Source organism: Paramisgurnus dabryanus, chromosome 16 (assembly GCF_030506205.2).
Source record: "Paramisgurnus dabryanus chromosome 16, PD_genome_1.1, whole genome shotgun sequence".
Taxonomy (NCBI): domain Eukaryota; kingdom Metazoa; phylum Chordata; class Actinopteri; order Cypriniformes; family Cobitidae; genus Paramisgurnus; species Paramisgurnus dabryanus.
In genome coordinates, this window is record NC_133352.1 from 9,356,214 (window position 1) to 9,371,318 (window position 15,105).

General features: G+C 36.8%; 2 protein-coding genes across 2 annotated transcripts in view; both read right to left on the reverse strand.

Moving 5' to 3' along the window:
- jakmip1 (janus kinase and microtubule interacting protein 1) overlaps positions 1-15,105 on the reverse strand; it is a 63,024-nt gene that overhangs the window by 18,520 nt on the left and 29,399 nt on the right. Inside the window, exons 7-11 of the mRNA XM_065268033.2 lie at positions 12,951-13,118; positions 8,103-8,162; positions 5,084-5,203; positions 2,801-2,926; positions 2,382-2,465 (exon numbers count right to left, since the gene is read on the reverse strand). Of these exons, the coding sequence (XP_065124105.1) occupies positions 2,382-2,465; positions 2,801-2,926; positions 5,084-5,203; positions 8,103-8,162; positions 12,951-13,118 (558 nt within the window). The remainder of the gene's footprint in view (positions 1-2,381; positions 2,466-2,800; positions 2,927-5,083; positions 5,204-8,102; positions 8,163-12,950; positions 13,119-15,105) is intronic.
- On the reverse strand, positions 2,909-8,082 carry LOC141280880 (uncharacterized). Its single transcript, XM_073812124.1, has 3 exons — positions 7,116-8,082; positions 5,084-5,203; positions 2,909-2,926 (listed from the first exon to the last, which is right to left on the reverse strand). Exons 1-2 carry the CDS (start codon positions 7,222-7,224, stop codon positions 5,172-5,174), a joined length of 141 nt encoding a protein of 46 aa, XP_073668225.1. The 5' UTR covers positions 7,225-8,082; the 3' UTR covers positions 2,909-2,926; positions 5,084-5,171.

The window sequence follows — 15,105 nt, forward strand, 5'->3', positions numbered from 1 at the left end:
CAGCCTTACTTTCCAAATACTCAAAATATTCCCAAACAATCAGCCCTGGTTCTTCATGTCCCTCATTATACTAAAACTTAACAGCCATCAAACACAATAGACACATTTCATTTTAATGAAGTTAGTGAAGCATAGTAGATACTGATTCATGAGTTACTTTTTAGATCAACACCAAGTAGTGGTGAACCATCAGTTTCGAAACAGTTATAGGGCCCTATTTTAACGATCTGAAACGCAAGTGCGAAGCGCAAAGCGCAAGTAAGTGTGTGGGCGGATCTTGGGCGCTGTTGCTATTTTCCCGGCGTGAGAAATAACTCTTGCGCCGGGCGCAAATCAATAAGGGGTTGGTCTGAAGTAGGTTCATTATTCATAGGTGTGGTTTGGGCGTAACGTCAAATAAACCAATCAGAACGCTATCCAACATTCCCTTTAAACGCAAGGGCGCAAGTTCCATGGCGGGTTGCTATTATTATGACGGATTTACCAGGCGCACACCAGGAGCGGTTCACAGCCGAGGAGACCGACGTTCTTGTAAGAGCAGTCAAAGACAGAGAAGTTGTTTTGTATGGGGATAGGAGAAACCCGCCCAAATCAGCGTCGGTTAAACAGGTGTGAGAGGAAATAGCCACAGTCTCATCAGCTGGCATCCCCATCGTTGCGCCAAGCGCTACAATGATGTCAGGAGACGGGGGAATCCCAAGCTTGCCAGCATAAATTGGGCACGCCGTGTAACAGGAGGTGGATCTGCCTCTACACATGACCTGACGCCAGCAGAGGACATCGCTGCGTCCACCCTCACCGCTGAAAGTGTTTGGGGGCTTTGAAATCGGACCCAAGAAACGCAAGCAAGGTCCAACCCCAAAGTACACTTACAAATCAAGTTCACATACATTAAGGTTTCTTATGAAAACATTTTAATTATTATTTACATAAAATAAACGTAATACAGCCACACAACAAACTTATGAAAATATTTTAATCGTTATTTGCATGAGAATTTTTTAACGCAGCCACACAATAATTAAAAACTATCACCACAATGCTCACCACAATGATTTTCCTTATCTCATGTGTTAATATTTTTTATTGTTACAATTTATGATTTGCAAAAATAACTGTTGCATCTGTGTAGATTAGATAAGCAAAGTGTGTGCGCGTTGTGCACGCTATACATTATGGTCAAGCATGCGCCCTTAAAATAGCAAAATGAACAACGCACAACGCGCCACTGACTTTAGACTAGTTTTTTTTGGTCAGTGGTGCAATTGTTTTTTGAAACTGCAAAATAGCATCAGGGACGGTTTGCGCCGCAACACGCCTCCTTTTTTGCGCTGAACCGCCCAGGGAGCGCAAGTTCATTCCCTAGTTTGCCGACGTGCGTCTGTGGAGGGAAAAACCCGCTGTGGGCCGAATGATACATGCGTCACTGACAAAGTCAATTGCGCTGGGTGCAAGATAGGGCCCATGACGTTTCTCGTTTGCTAAAATCACGTGATTTGGCCAGTATGAAAAACGCTCCAAACCAATGATTTGAAACAAAAGATTCTTAAAGGTTTCAAAGCCTCACGAAGCAGAGTTTCGAAAGCGACCATCACTACAGATACGTATATAGTTGTTACCAATTTGTACCTTTGAAGTACTAATATGCACTCTTTTTGAAAGGGTACCACCCCAGTGACATCCCTTGTACATTTAAAAGGGTAGGATACGTTTAAACAAATTTAGAATAACCAAAATAAAATATGCAAAATGCTACGGTCATATGACAAAAATGTACTGTAGCATACTGTGTTCTTGTTCACATCCTACTTTGAAATTGTAGAAAGTATAAGTATACTGCACTGTATTTAGTAAGCAGTAAGGTAGTATTTCATTCAGCACACAGCCGATGTCAATAAAACCGCAGGTACGGTTTTTTGCCCGGGCATATACTATATATATACAGTTTTAAGCCAGAATGTACTGTAGCTAATTGTTTTAAAATCAGTGATAAGGCAATCTGTGACAACCAAGTGACACTGGGGAAGATGTCAGGGCACAAAATGCACCAAAACTTAAATCTTAACACCATTATTAAGTGTTGACAGATGAGGACACATTGTTTGGATTCATTCAGACTAACTGACTGGTCTGACCGAACCAGAACAAATGTTGTACAACTGGACTGAAATCTATAATTTGTGGCTTAAACATGACAATAATTTCAAGCTTCATTGATCCTACAGCTGTATGTGCATGCTTGGATTGGCCAGTTGATAGATTTAGTGGCATATTCTCTGTGTGTAGCGCCAGCACACAAGCATGGCTGTCAGAAAGACAAGCAGCAAAGCCAATGTATGTGGAGTCAGGGGTCTCTCCTCCCCGCCCTCTTTCTCATTTACCTGCCCCTTCTCTGCCAAGCTCCGCTCCAGGTCAGCAATCCGTGCCTGGCAGCCAATCAGCTCCGTCTGCAGCTGCTCCCGTGTCTGACGGACAGAGCATACAGCCAATCAAAGAGCCAGCCTAGGGCATACTTGAAATCTGAACATTTTGGTTACTTCAATTTTGGTAAGATACAATTTGTTTTGAGGCAGGAATTTTTCGCCATGCTTGCTCGACCGCTGGCTATGATCAGATTATCTGTAAGGCATTTTCAGAGTGAGCAATTCTGAAAAGGTCTTGAATTATTTGTTTAGTATTTAAAGATTGGGGAGGTTACATTCAGATCTGTTAACAGAAGTACACCAGTAAGAAAAGGATTATCCCATAGTGTCAGTGAGGTTAACCGTGCTTCTGTTAAATTGGCATCATGTCTCCTCACCCTGCAGTGTCTCTCAGGGTCCACAGGTCCAGAGGTCTCCTGCAGAAGGGCATACGCTCGCTGCAGTGCCTGGTACTCTCGCGTCAGCTGACGAAAACGCAACTCGGCCTCCTCTCGGGAAAAACCCTGAAGAATAACAAACGTAATTGCACATATCAAACTTGCAAACATAACTTTAACGTGAGTCAATACTGTGAATATCAAAATATATAAGTTCATGCACTTTCACCTGATTTTAGAGAAAAAATATTTTTTGTACAGCTGAACAGAATTTTTTTCTGATGTCAGATCTGGGGCACCATTCACAGCTATAGTATTATTTTTTCCTAATGTGGAAGTGAATGGGGCTCCAGATCTGCTTTGTTACAAACATTAAAAAAAATTATTTGTGTTCAGCAGAACAGAAAATAAATACATGGTATGAGGTAACATGAGGGTGCATACTTGATGATAGAATTTCCATTTTGAATAAAATATCATAAAAAAAAATTATCAAATTGTTTGATTAAAATGTTAGCTTTAGGGCTAGGTGGTATTGAGTTTTGGTAATATATCTGTATTTTTCTCAGCGGGATACAACAATACCGTCTATTTTGTTATGATCTGATATGACCCTCCTTATTTGCAACAGAATCTCTGCCAGAAATATACACTGAGGTCAGATATAAGCTTTTCAAACAGCTTGCATGTTGTGCAGCTGTCTTTGATTTTTGTTTTCATCATGCGCTATTTTAATAAGGGTGATTGTGACGTCCTCACAAGGCTTTAAAGTTTATGTAAAAATTTGTTCAGTATGGCATACCGCAATATTTATCGTATATCACCTCTCATAAAAAAATATTCCAAGATATAAATTCCTTTCTTTGTTCTGCTGAATACAAATGTAGAAACAAATCTGGGGTGCCATTGACTTCCTAGTGAGAAAAAAAAGAATACAATTGAAGTGAATGATGCCCCAGATCTGTTTGGTTATTAACATTTTTCAAAATATCTTCATTTGTGTTCAGCAGAAAAAAAAAAACTTGAGGGTGAGTAAATTAAATTTCCTTTTCGGTGAAGAGCCCTTTTAAACAAACTAAAATCTAAGCAGTGTCTTGTCTGTAAACAGATCGTACGCACTGTTATGGGAGTTGTTTTCACAGCGTGCTTAATGACCTGATCTAATAATTGTTCTGTTCCTTCTTAAATAGTAAACAACATCCAGTTGTAAGAACCAACACTTCTAAACTAGGAAACTGCTGAGATACGGTATAATGTTCCCTGAAGCAGAACTTAAACAAACTTAAACATAATAGACCAAATGATAAGCCGAAGTCAACGACTGCTTTGACTCAAACTAATATCGAAAAATAAATAAGGTCTAGTATAGGGACAACACAATTAATGTGTTGTCCCTAAACTAACACACCTTCTGTGTTATTATTCATTGTGCCGCCCACCACGGTCCTGCGACATTAGATCAGAAATGTCTTGTCTGCAAGTGTTAATTTATTACAAAATAGAGTAACGCGAGTAACAAACTCATTTAAATTTTAGTAATTGTAACTGTGTTACTTGATTTAAAAAAAAACTTCGTTACATGCTCATTACCGCTAAAAGTACACTGTAAAAAAATTCCGTAGAAATTACAATGTTGTTGCAGCTGGGTTGCCGGTAATTTACCGTAGATTTAAATTTATGTTATTTACTGGCAAGAGTTTGTTCAAAGTTAAATAAATTTTAAATGTTAACAAGTCTTTATCTTTACAGAATAAAACTATACAATAACAGCCTCATGCAAAGCATTCTGGTAACCAGAAATCATCATCAACCTTTTTCTGTTTTTTGCTTCAGATTTTGTTTCCCAGAATGTTTTGCTTGATGATGTTTTTTTAGTTTTACTCTGTAAAGACAAAGACTTGATAAAAGTTAAATGTTCATTTACTTTGAACAAAATGTTGCCAGTAAATAACATAAATTTAAATCTACGGTAAATTACCGGCAACCCAGCTGCAATTTCTACAGATTTTTTTTACAGTGTAGTGGAATTACAGTAACAGAATTACTTTGTAACGCGTTACTCCCATCACTGTTTTTAACACAACTTGTGTTGGCTTTCATTTATTTTAACATGAAATAACGCCTTAAATGGCATGACACACACAATGTGTAAAAAATGAATCATATAAATAATTTTTTACAGTGTTTGTGAAGTGAATTTGTTCTCAATAGCATAAACTAATTTAAGGCGTATGTTTGTTCATTTTTTTTAAAGTTAGTCTAAGGAAAAATTAGGAAACGCACGTCTTCAAGGTCCTCCTCGGGAGTGGCAGGGGTGTGGTCTGTGTTATATGATGTCAGAGATGATGTTTCAGAATCAACCGATTCCTCATCAAATCCAAAATATGTCTCCACAACATGCCTCTGAGAGAGAGAGAGAGAGAGAGAGAGAGAGAGAGGAGAGAGAGAGAGAGACAGACAAGATAAACACAAAAAGAAGATGAAACATTTACTGTACCATACTTAAATCAACATATTAACTTTGAAAAATGTAATAAGTCTTTTAAATTACTGCATAAGGATAAACATTAAATAAACACTATGCCGAATATATAGTTTTAAAGGTGCCATAGAATACAAAAATATATATAACAAGAATATTTAGGCATGGTAATGACACATCGTGAGCCTCAAACACAATTGTTTCCTCCTTCATATGTAAACCTCGTGCATGCAAAAGACTGCTAAAAAGAGACCAATCTCACATAACACCAACTGTGACGTTACTGTCAAGATGTAAACCCCAACATGTTTATTAATGTGAGCTACTGGCATGAGCCGCAGAGCAGAGCCAATCAGAGCAGAGCTGAACATTATTATTCATGACCCTTTCAAATAGGGCAAAAAATTTCTTTCAAATTACAAATCCTAGGATTGTAATTGTACATGGTAAAATGTTTTGGGATCATTTTTGCACTTAATAAAGTTACATACCTACTATGTAAATATCAAAAAACAATTTAACAGATTATTTCAATGCATTCTTTGGGACCTTTAAGCCCTATTTGTACCTGGTGACCTCTAGTGATTTGAAATAATTGCAAAAGTTGTCTGTGTCCCATGTGAATCTGCCATGTCTGTAATTTGTAAAGTAGCAATGCTGACATCGCGGGCACGCGTGTTGAAATTCTGAGGCATAAAATCTGTTTCCGCAACGCGGGATTTTAACAACGCGTCTCATGCAATATTCACTACTCGCCGCATGGTATGTTTTTACTAAATAAAACAATAAATACATCAAGGTCGACTACTGGAAACGTTTGATATTTTGAGCTTTTATCCCGGAGGTGTTTTTATTTTACAGCAACTGTTTGAAAATTTGTGCCACTTTCAACTGGTTGGTGTGTTTCCGCTAAACTCTGGACACTAATGAAAGGTAGGTGGACCACAATATATATCCACATCGCAGGACCGTTTCTAAACTGACACCTAGTTGTTATCATCTATGTCTATGTCTTTCTCTGTTCAGTCAAGAAGAAATGACCTTTCGACATAATTATGCAATACGTAAGGTTTCATCATATGGCTAGTGCACGATGAGAAGTTGTGGTTTAAAAGTAAATTTGTTTTTCTTGCCAAAAATTACAATCGTTTTGCTAGATAAGACCCTTATACATTTGGGATCGTTTAGAGCCCATTGAAGCTGCGTTGAAACTACAAATGTTAAACTACATTGAAACTTGGAATGTTTTCCTCAAAAAACATAATTTCTTCTTGACTGAACAAAGAAAGACATAAACATCTTAGATGACGTGGGGGTAAATAAATGATCAGGATTTTTTATGAAAGTGGAGTAATCCTTTAACATGCTAAATGTACCTTTTACCGTGTGTGTCGCGGTGTTGCATGTATAGGACACAGTGTTACGCAAAACCTCAACATCATATCTGAGAGAAAAGTCAGTAAATTTAAGTAAAACCACATGCTTTGCTTATCCTGTGCGAAAGGGCCACACGAAACTAGGGAGCTAATTTCTAAATCACACCAAGTCCCCAGATAATACTAATCCTGTTCGAATAGCACTTAAGCCAATAAACTTTCTGTACATTATGTGCAATAACAGAAATGCATGCTGTATCAATCGACAAAGTACAGTACAAGTGCATCTGCATGTGTTTTTACACACCGAGTCAAATTATTGCTACAGTAACAGATGCTGTACATAGAGCGAATTGTTAAAAATTATTTAAAACTTTCCCTGAACTTTATTACGAAATACCAGCAATAACAACGAGTCACTTAAATGACAATGTGCCGACTGTACGATTGCCCTTACCATCGTGTTTGTAGGTCATCTCCTGACAGCCAGAGAAATACAGACAAACCAGAGCACACAGACAGAGGAACATGGAGAGATACAACACCAGCAGGAAATACTCTGACATACTGTATGTCTGCTTCTGGTCATATATGATCCTCAGGGCTCATGTCCTTTCAAATATCCCTCCATAAAAAACTCACAACTCAAAAATCATCTCTAGAAGCGGCAGATGTTGATGTTTAAGCCCGTATTACGATCATGTCTGATGTTCGGATGTGCACGTTTATAACCAAGTCAACAGACTCCTCCTCCATAGCAACAGTTCTGGAGAATACACGACTAAACCCCATCCCACAGCACCATAAACACACCGATAGACAACTCTCTAGTCATCTAAATGAGGACATACAGTACCATAGACTATTATACAAAGCAAACGAATCAACAATACTTTCTGAATAATGATTCTTTCATTCTTTTGAGGACAATCCCTACCTAAACATGTGCATACATTTATTAACATAAAAAGTCTTAATATGTTTAATTTAGGTACCTTTGAGGTACTAATATGCACTCTGTGTACAAAGGTGTACTTTTGTAGAGTTGCCATCCCAGTACATTTTCTTCCAAGAGAAGGAGTAGTTCACCCAAAAATGTTCCTCGTTGACTTGACCATAGTAATTTCGATTCCTACTAAGAAAAGTCAATGGGCCGTATTTTGTGGGTGAACTACTCCTTTAAAGAAATCAGAGCTTAAGTGATGTTAGGCTTGAGACAAAAGAGAAATGAATGAATCTGGCTTTGCTCCGAGGTCTCAAGAGGCCAATTAATGTGTGGAGGTAACTAGCACACACATGAAGAAACAGAGACTTCTCAAAGGACGACGTTGCTTAGTGACGGGACAGACGGTGAGCGTTCATATGCTTTCAACAAAAGAGAAAGTTGAGCGAAGTCTCTTCTAAACAAAACCTGTGATGAAGGAAAGCCAGAAGATCAGCTCACCTTGGGCAGTTTAATGTTTCTTCGTCTGTTCTTTTTGTTGATCGCCAGTCTGTCTCGCTCCTGCAAGCACATCCAAACAGTAGCATCATGGTGTTCCTATACACTTGAGTACCATTTACATACATAACATAACAACATAACCAGTGTTGGGGAAAGTTACTTTTAAAAGTAATGCATTACAATATTTAGTTACTTCCTTTTATTTACTTTTGTGTTACTTTTTCTTGGCTGAGGCTTGATCTCTTTCAGGCCTTGCAGGTGTTTTTTATGACTGAAAAGTTCTGCATTTAGAAATTGCATATTTTATCACAAAAAAAATGTCAAGCTCTGGTCTGCCATCTCAGTTTCTGACTCAAACTGTTCCCACACAGGCGTGTACGCATAGAGTGCATAACGTGACTATGTTTAGTTTAATTCAGTGCATATATTTTTTAATCAAATGAATTAAACAAAAAAAGTAACTTGCATTAAAAAAGTTACTCAAATATTAATGTGTACATTTAAAAAGTAATGCGTTACTTTACTTGTTACTTCAGAAAAGTAATATTATTAGTAATGCACATTACTTGTAATGAGTTACCACCAACACTGAACATAACAATAACACCATATGGTGCAGACACAATTTTAATTTGTAAAATAAAATACAAATAAAAGGAATAAAACCAAACAAATCTAAAATTTTATTCAATTAATTTTTATTTATGAAGTCCTCCTCGCAGCAGCATATTGTGTGTAATACTGTAACAGCAGTGTGCATGTAAACAGACCATCAAGGGAAAAGTGTAACTCATTTATAATTAGGCATCTTGTTAATGAAGTAAACCACCAAATTTACAAACACAGTGCTGATTACCCAAAACAAATAATTACACACAAACCCACTGACACAAACACATACACACTATAAATCCACAAATCTGGCAAAATGTCCAGATTATGTATCTGACAACGACAACATAAAATCCAAATAGTGACCCTGGACCACAAAACCTATCATAAAGGTCTACTTTTTAAAATTTAAAGTTGAATAGATAAGCTATCCATTGACAAGTTTTTTTTCAAAATGCAATAAATCAATATATAAATGTGCATTAATTTTTGCCATGTTATATTCATTTAGTAATCAAAACACTTAACACTCTCATTGCTGCAGTTATACTTAGGATGTCTTAACTTTTTTCACAGCGATCAGCTGTAAAATGTTTTGGTACTGCTCGATTTTCGTTGACTTTGAGTAAGGGCCTTTTTACACCTGGTCACTTCATGTGTTTTCTCTGATCGGATAGCTATCTGATTTGTTAAAACTGTTCCATTTACATTTGGCCACATAAATGCGTCTTGGCAAAACGGATATGAATCCGATCTTCTACACCCGCGCAAAATGCAAATACACTATTTATTACTCCGCCTTAAAAACTTAAGACGACGTTTATGCAACAAAAGTCAGCCCTTAATGTATTTTGTACTGTATGTTGGGCAGGGGATGCGCGTCTACTTGCTCGTCATGAGCTGAAGCGCGCAGTACAGCGTACCAGGAGAGTGACGGCTATGGAGGACCACAAGAGTCATGCAAAATGTAATAAAGAACTTCAATTTTTAATAACTACCTGGACAATAAAAATAGTAATTAATAGATTTGTTTAAAAATTCATTAATTAATCTATAAATAAATAGACAAAGTTACAAAAAAAATCATTATGTAACATTTTATTAGGCAATAAAAAATGAGATTATAAAAATAACATAGAAATGAAATATTAATCCATTAATAAATAATTCAAATTAATATAACAATTTATAAAAACAACATAAAATACTCAATAAGTTCATCATTTTAAATTGCATTTATAAATTCTTAATTAAATAATGGAATTTCAAATTGTATTTCAAAAAGCGATATAAAAAGAGAAATAAATAACTGGATTTATAAATTGAATTACAAATACAGGTTTAAATTAGGCATTTAAAAGGGCATTTCCGTTTGACTTTTCTGTTTTCATTTCCCCGTTGGTTCTCCTTATTCTTTTCGCTATTGGATTTGCTTTTCGTTTTAGCCTCTCTATTTAGCTTTTCCGTGACTCTTTGGGTCCTCATCTGAGATCTATAAATCTGCGCATGACATACAATCAGAGCCAATCAGCGAGCTTGTTACATCCTCCTGGCCATAGCTAATTAGCATTTCTCATTTGACCATTTGCAAGGACCCAAAGAGTCACGGAAAAGCTAAATAGAGAGGCTAAAGCGAAAAGCAAATCCAATAGCGAAAAGAATAAGGAGAATCACTGGGAAAATGAAAACAGAAATGTTAAACGGAAATGCCATTTTAAATGCCTAATTTAAACCTGTATTTGTAATTCAATTTATAAATCCAGTTATTTATTTCTCTTTTTAAACGCTTTTTGAAATACATTTTGAAATTCCATTATTTAATTAAGAATTTATAAATGCAATTTAAAATGATGAACTTATTGAGAATTTTATGTTGTTTTTATAAATTGTTATATTAATTTTAACTATTTATTAATGGATTAATATTTCATTTCTACGTTATTTTATAATCTCACTTTTTATTGCCTAATAAAATCTTACATAATGATTTTTTTATAACTTTGTCTATTTATTTATAGATTAATTAATGAATTTTTAAACAAATCTATTAATTGCTATTTTTATTGTCCAGGTAGTTATTAAATATTGAAGTTCTTTATTAGATTTTGCATGACTCTTGTGGTCCTCCATAGACGGCGCGATGATTTATCGTACAGATCCATGACGGGGAAAAGCATTTACAAAACTCTCTTTCAAAGTTTTATTTCTTTGTTTAATGTCATTCGAGTTTGTCATTGGACTCTTTTATTAGTTCTAGAAAGCTTTTTTACCTGCTGCCTTTGCTCCGTGAAGAAATAAGCATGTCACGTTTGTTTGTTTGTTTGCCTCTTTGCCAGCAAACTTTCGAATGACGTGTTTGCGTTTGGGAGGAGTTATGCGCTGACATATGTGGTTTCATCAACCAGATGTATTTACACTTGTCCAGTTTCATCTGAAATGCGTCCCAGACCACCTCCTGAAATGGTTTGAGCGATCGGATTTAAATCCGTCTCGAAAACGTTTCGGAGGGAATTTACTCCTGGTCTTTTTACAATCGGATAGCTATCCGATCATAGAAAACGCATGAAGTGACCAGGTGTGAAAAGCCCCTTAAATAATGGAAAGTTTTTCATAAGATCCCCTGGGGTCAATGGGGCTGTTTACACTTGGTATTAAGATGTGTTTCATCGATTGGATCACAAGTGGACGAGAGAGACACATTACGTTTACACCTGGTATTTAAATCCGTCTCTTTTGTCCACTTTCGAACGCTTCTGTCCTGAATACTGTGAGGGGGTGGTCTGTGAGACGGTGGGCGAGTCTCTCTGCTGTCATTCAAACGCGAGCGGGAGTAATTATGAGTTTATATGGACGCAAACTAATATTATGTCGGAGTTCACTGCTTGTTTAGCAAGTAAACATGCTGCACAGAGTTTTGTACGTGTGTATGTTAGAGCTTTCTCTGAATTTTCAGCGCAATTGATGAAATAGGATTGCACAACTTCACGCTTTCAAAACAAAACTACGGAGAACACCCGCAGTAGTTATCAATGAAAGGCTAAAAATAGCGCTGTTCACTGTATGTTCACACCAGAAGTCAAAAAAGACGTAAAATTTGTGTTTAATACCTCAGATGAGATAAACGGAGAGAAGGCGGTCGCGTGTGGCTGTTCGAACACATTCAACCACATTTGCGTTCCGCAACTCCAAAGCGATCCGATTGAAAGTGGTTTCGACTACCTCTGGATGTGGTTGAAAGTGGTCGAAAGTGGACGAGCTCAAAACGTTTTGAACACCATTTACACCTGGCATTTAAGTCGTCCACTTGTAATCCGATCGACGAAAACGCATGTTAATGCCAAGTGTAAACAGCCTCAATGTGTTAGCATGACAGCATGACACATTGTTACAATGTGTGTAATGGTGCGCTGTGATTTGTTGAGCAGATTTATTGCATTCTGCAGAGAAGGAGGAGTGTATAACATGGCGGATATTGTATTTTGCGTAAAATTAAGAATTTACTTTTAAATACTGACTTAAAACAAAACTGATTTTGGCGGTAACTCATAAAAAAAGGCGTTTATCGTGTTTTGAAACCAAACTCGTAAAATAATTATTGTGCGACTTATGACTGATTTTGTGGTCCAGGGTCACAAATGGACTCTATTTACTTAAAGCAACACTAAAGACTTATTGCTCTTTGCCCCCCTACAGGTTAGAAACGTAATTGTTCATTACCACTGTCGTAAATACTGCAGCATAGCTGGCTCTGATTGGATTGTAGGTCTGCCGTAAAGCAAGTTTTTGTAGTTTTCACTCAAACTACATGACCACTACCCGACGGTTGGAATCTTCTTTAGTGCGGTTTTGGCCGATAGAGGGCTGCAAAGCGAATGTGAAAGTGCCATTCACCCTGTTTTGAGTGGATGAACCACTGAAACTTTTTTGGAAACGTTATTTTAAGGTAAAAAAAACTCTTTGGTGTTGCTTTAACACTACCTTTCTCCTGTCTTTTCGTAAACAATTTGTGATGAATTTCATCAAAATAATAACCCTCTTCACATTATAAACAACGTATCTTTTTGTGCTGCCGTCATCAATTCTGTTTAATATCACAGCTGATGCAATGTTAATACTGATGGACACAGAGTCAGGACTCGCTCTACATTACTTGATAATGAATATTTTGTTTTGCATGGACATACGGTTTCATGGTGTCTTCATCAGCACTGTGTATATGTGGTAAAAGAAACAAACCTGTGTTAGCTCCTCAATAACCCCGCGCTGCTCATTGATTTGCATGTGGAGATATTCCACCTCCTGTTGTTCGTGGGCGTGACTCAGGTCTGTCAGAGATGTGTGTCTCTTCAGCATCCCCTGCTGGGTGTTATTCTGCTGATGTGAATTCTGTTGCAAACTCTCCTTCTGACAGAAACACACACAGAGATTATTTATCTATTATATAATTACTGTGCATTTAAGAGCATTATATGTTTATGTTGCCGTATACATCAACAAGACATTTTTTTTTCAGTAGAACAGCAAAGATGATTTTCAGCTGATAGGCCATAGCCTTAGGTTGGTGATTCATAAAACGCAAGTCCATGGGTTCCAGTACTTTGTAACTTTAAAACACGAATACAGGCGAGAGAAAAGTAATCCTTGTGTGTTGGAACTAAAGTATACAGGAGTCTTGGGCCATTTCTTAATGCCAAGAACGCATCCTTCGTAGTTTGGACTTGGCAAGTTCAGACGCGGGAGTACGAGGATGGGAGAACACAGGCCGATTATATTGCAAAAGGAACAGCAGAGTACTTGAGGTCGTCATTCAGTCTAACCAATACATGCAGTCCTGGCTATTCTTATTTGAAGGTATTTTTACAATTAAACGAAATGCTATATAAAATGCATCTGTTTTTGTTTTGAAAATATGAATATGTGGTTTATTACAAATTTAAATATGATATAAAACACAGTCATTTATTTTAAAAGTTCAAAATGTTTGTACAATGTAGAAAACACAAGAAAAAATCTATACAAAAAAATCTATAAAATCTATACTGTTAAAATACAAAGACACTGATTTACTACAGTGTAAAGATTAGAGAAAATATAAACTAAAATCTGCTGGGTTATTTTTAACCCAATGCTGGGTCAATATTGGACAAAACACATTTTTGATGATAAATAAACCTCAGCTGGGTTGTTTCAACGCAATGCTGGGTTGTTTCAACTCAAGGTTGGGTTACCAAGAACCCAGCATAAGTTTATTTATAACCCAACATGTGTTCTGTCCAATATTTACCCAGTATTGGGTTAAAAAACCCAGCAGAATTTAGAGTGCATGTGATTAAAGTTATGAAAGTTTCGGTGTTGGGCTAGTTACTCAAATAATTTTTATATTACTCATTACTAGTTACTCCTTTCAAAAGTAATATTATAGTAACAGTAGGTACTATATAATATGAATATGAATAGTATGAATGAATTCAGACGTACTACATCCACCCTGTTGATACATACGTCATTATAACAAGAAGTTAGTCATTAACTGAAATGATGTTAAAGAAGCGTAATTTAAAGAGCAACTATGATCCGATTCATGATTTTACATTTCCTTTGGTGTAAGTGTGTATATGCAAAATGTAAATCTCTTTTCTTGGACTACAACAAACACACGGATTGTAGGCAACAGTTGTGCTGGTTGACGTGGACAAGACAGACATTATCATAATTTCTACCGCTTCAGACTCAGCCTGTAAGTTTTCTCCTGTGAGCAACCGAATCTTTCAAAAATGGTAAGGAGCGTCATATTTCCAGCTGACGTCAGAGGTATTCAGGCCAATCACAATGTACAGGTTAGCTGGCAAATTAAGGACACAACGCTTTTCAGATCGATGAGCTTTGTACAAAATCAGTGCGTTTCAGGAAGACAGGGATATCTGGAACTACAAAAATGTACGCACTTTAAACACAGGGGACAGCCGTTTAAAATAAGTATTGCATTTGAATTGAGCCGCGTTACTGCTTTCTGGCATTTTTGAAAAAAACAACACCTTCTTTGTTACATGTAGATAGCTCCTCTCCTGGGGATCAGGAGATAGCAAGTGTCCATAAATGAACACTTTGAGATCTTGCCGGAAGAATTAGGTCATCCAGGTACTTTTCGCCTACTGTTTTCCGTATACTATGAATTCGAACATACTACTAGACTGACCTACTGCTTTTCGCCTACAATATAATATAAAAGGCGGTTTCGGACACAGCCATATACTAAAATCGGCAACAGCTCTCAAGCTGGTGGAACCAACCAAACATATTGGCGGAACGAAAAAAGCTAGCTTCCTGCGTTGGTGACGTTGTGACAAAGTAACTAGACATTTTTTGAATGGTAACTGTAATATTATTAAAA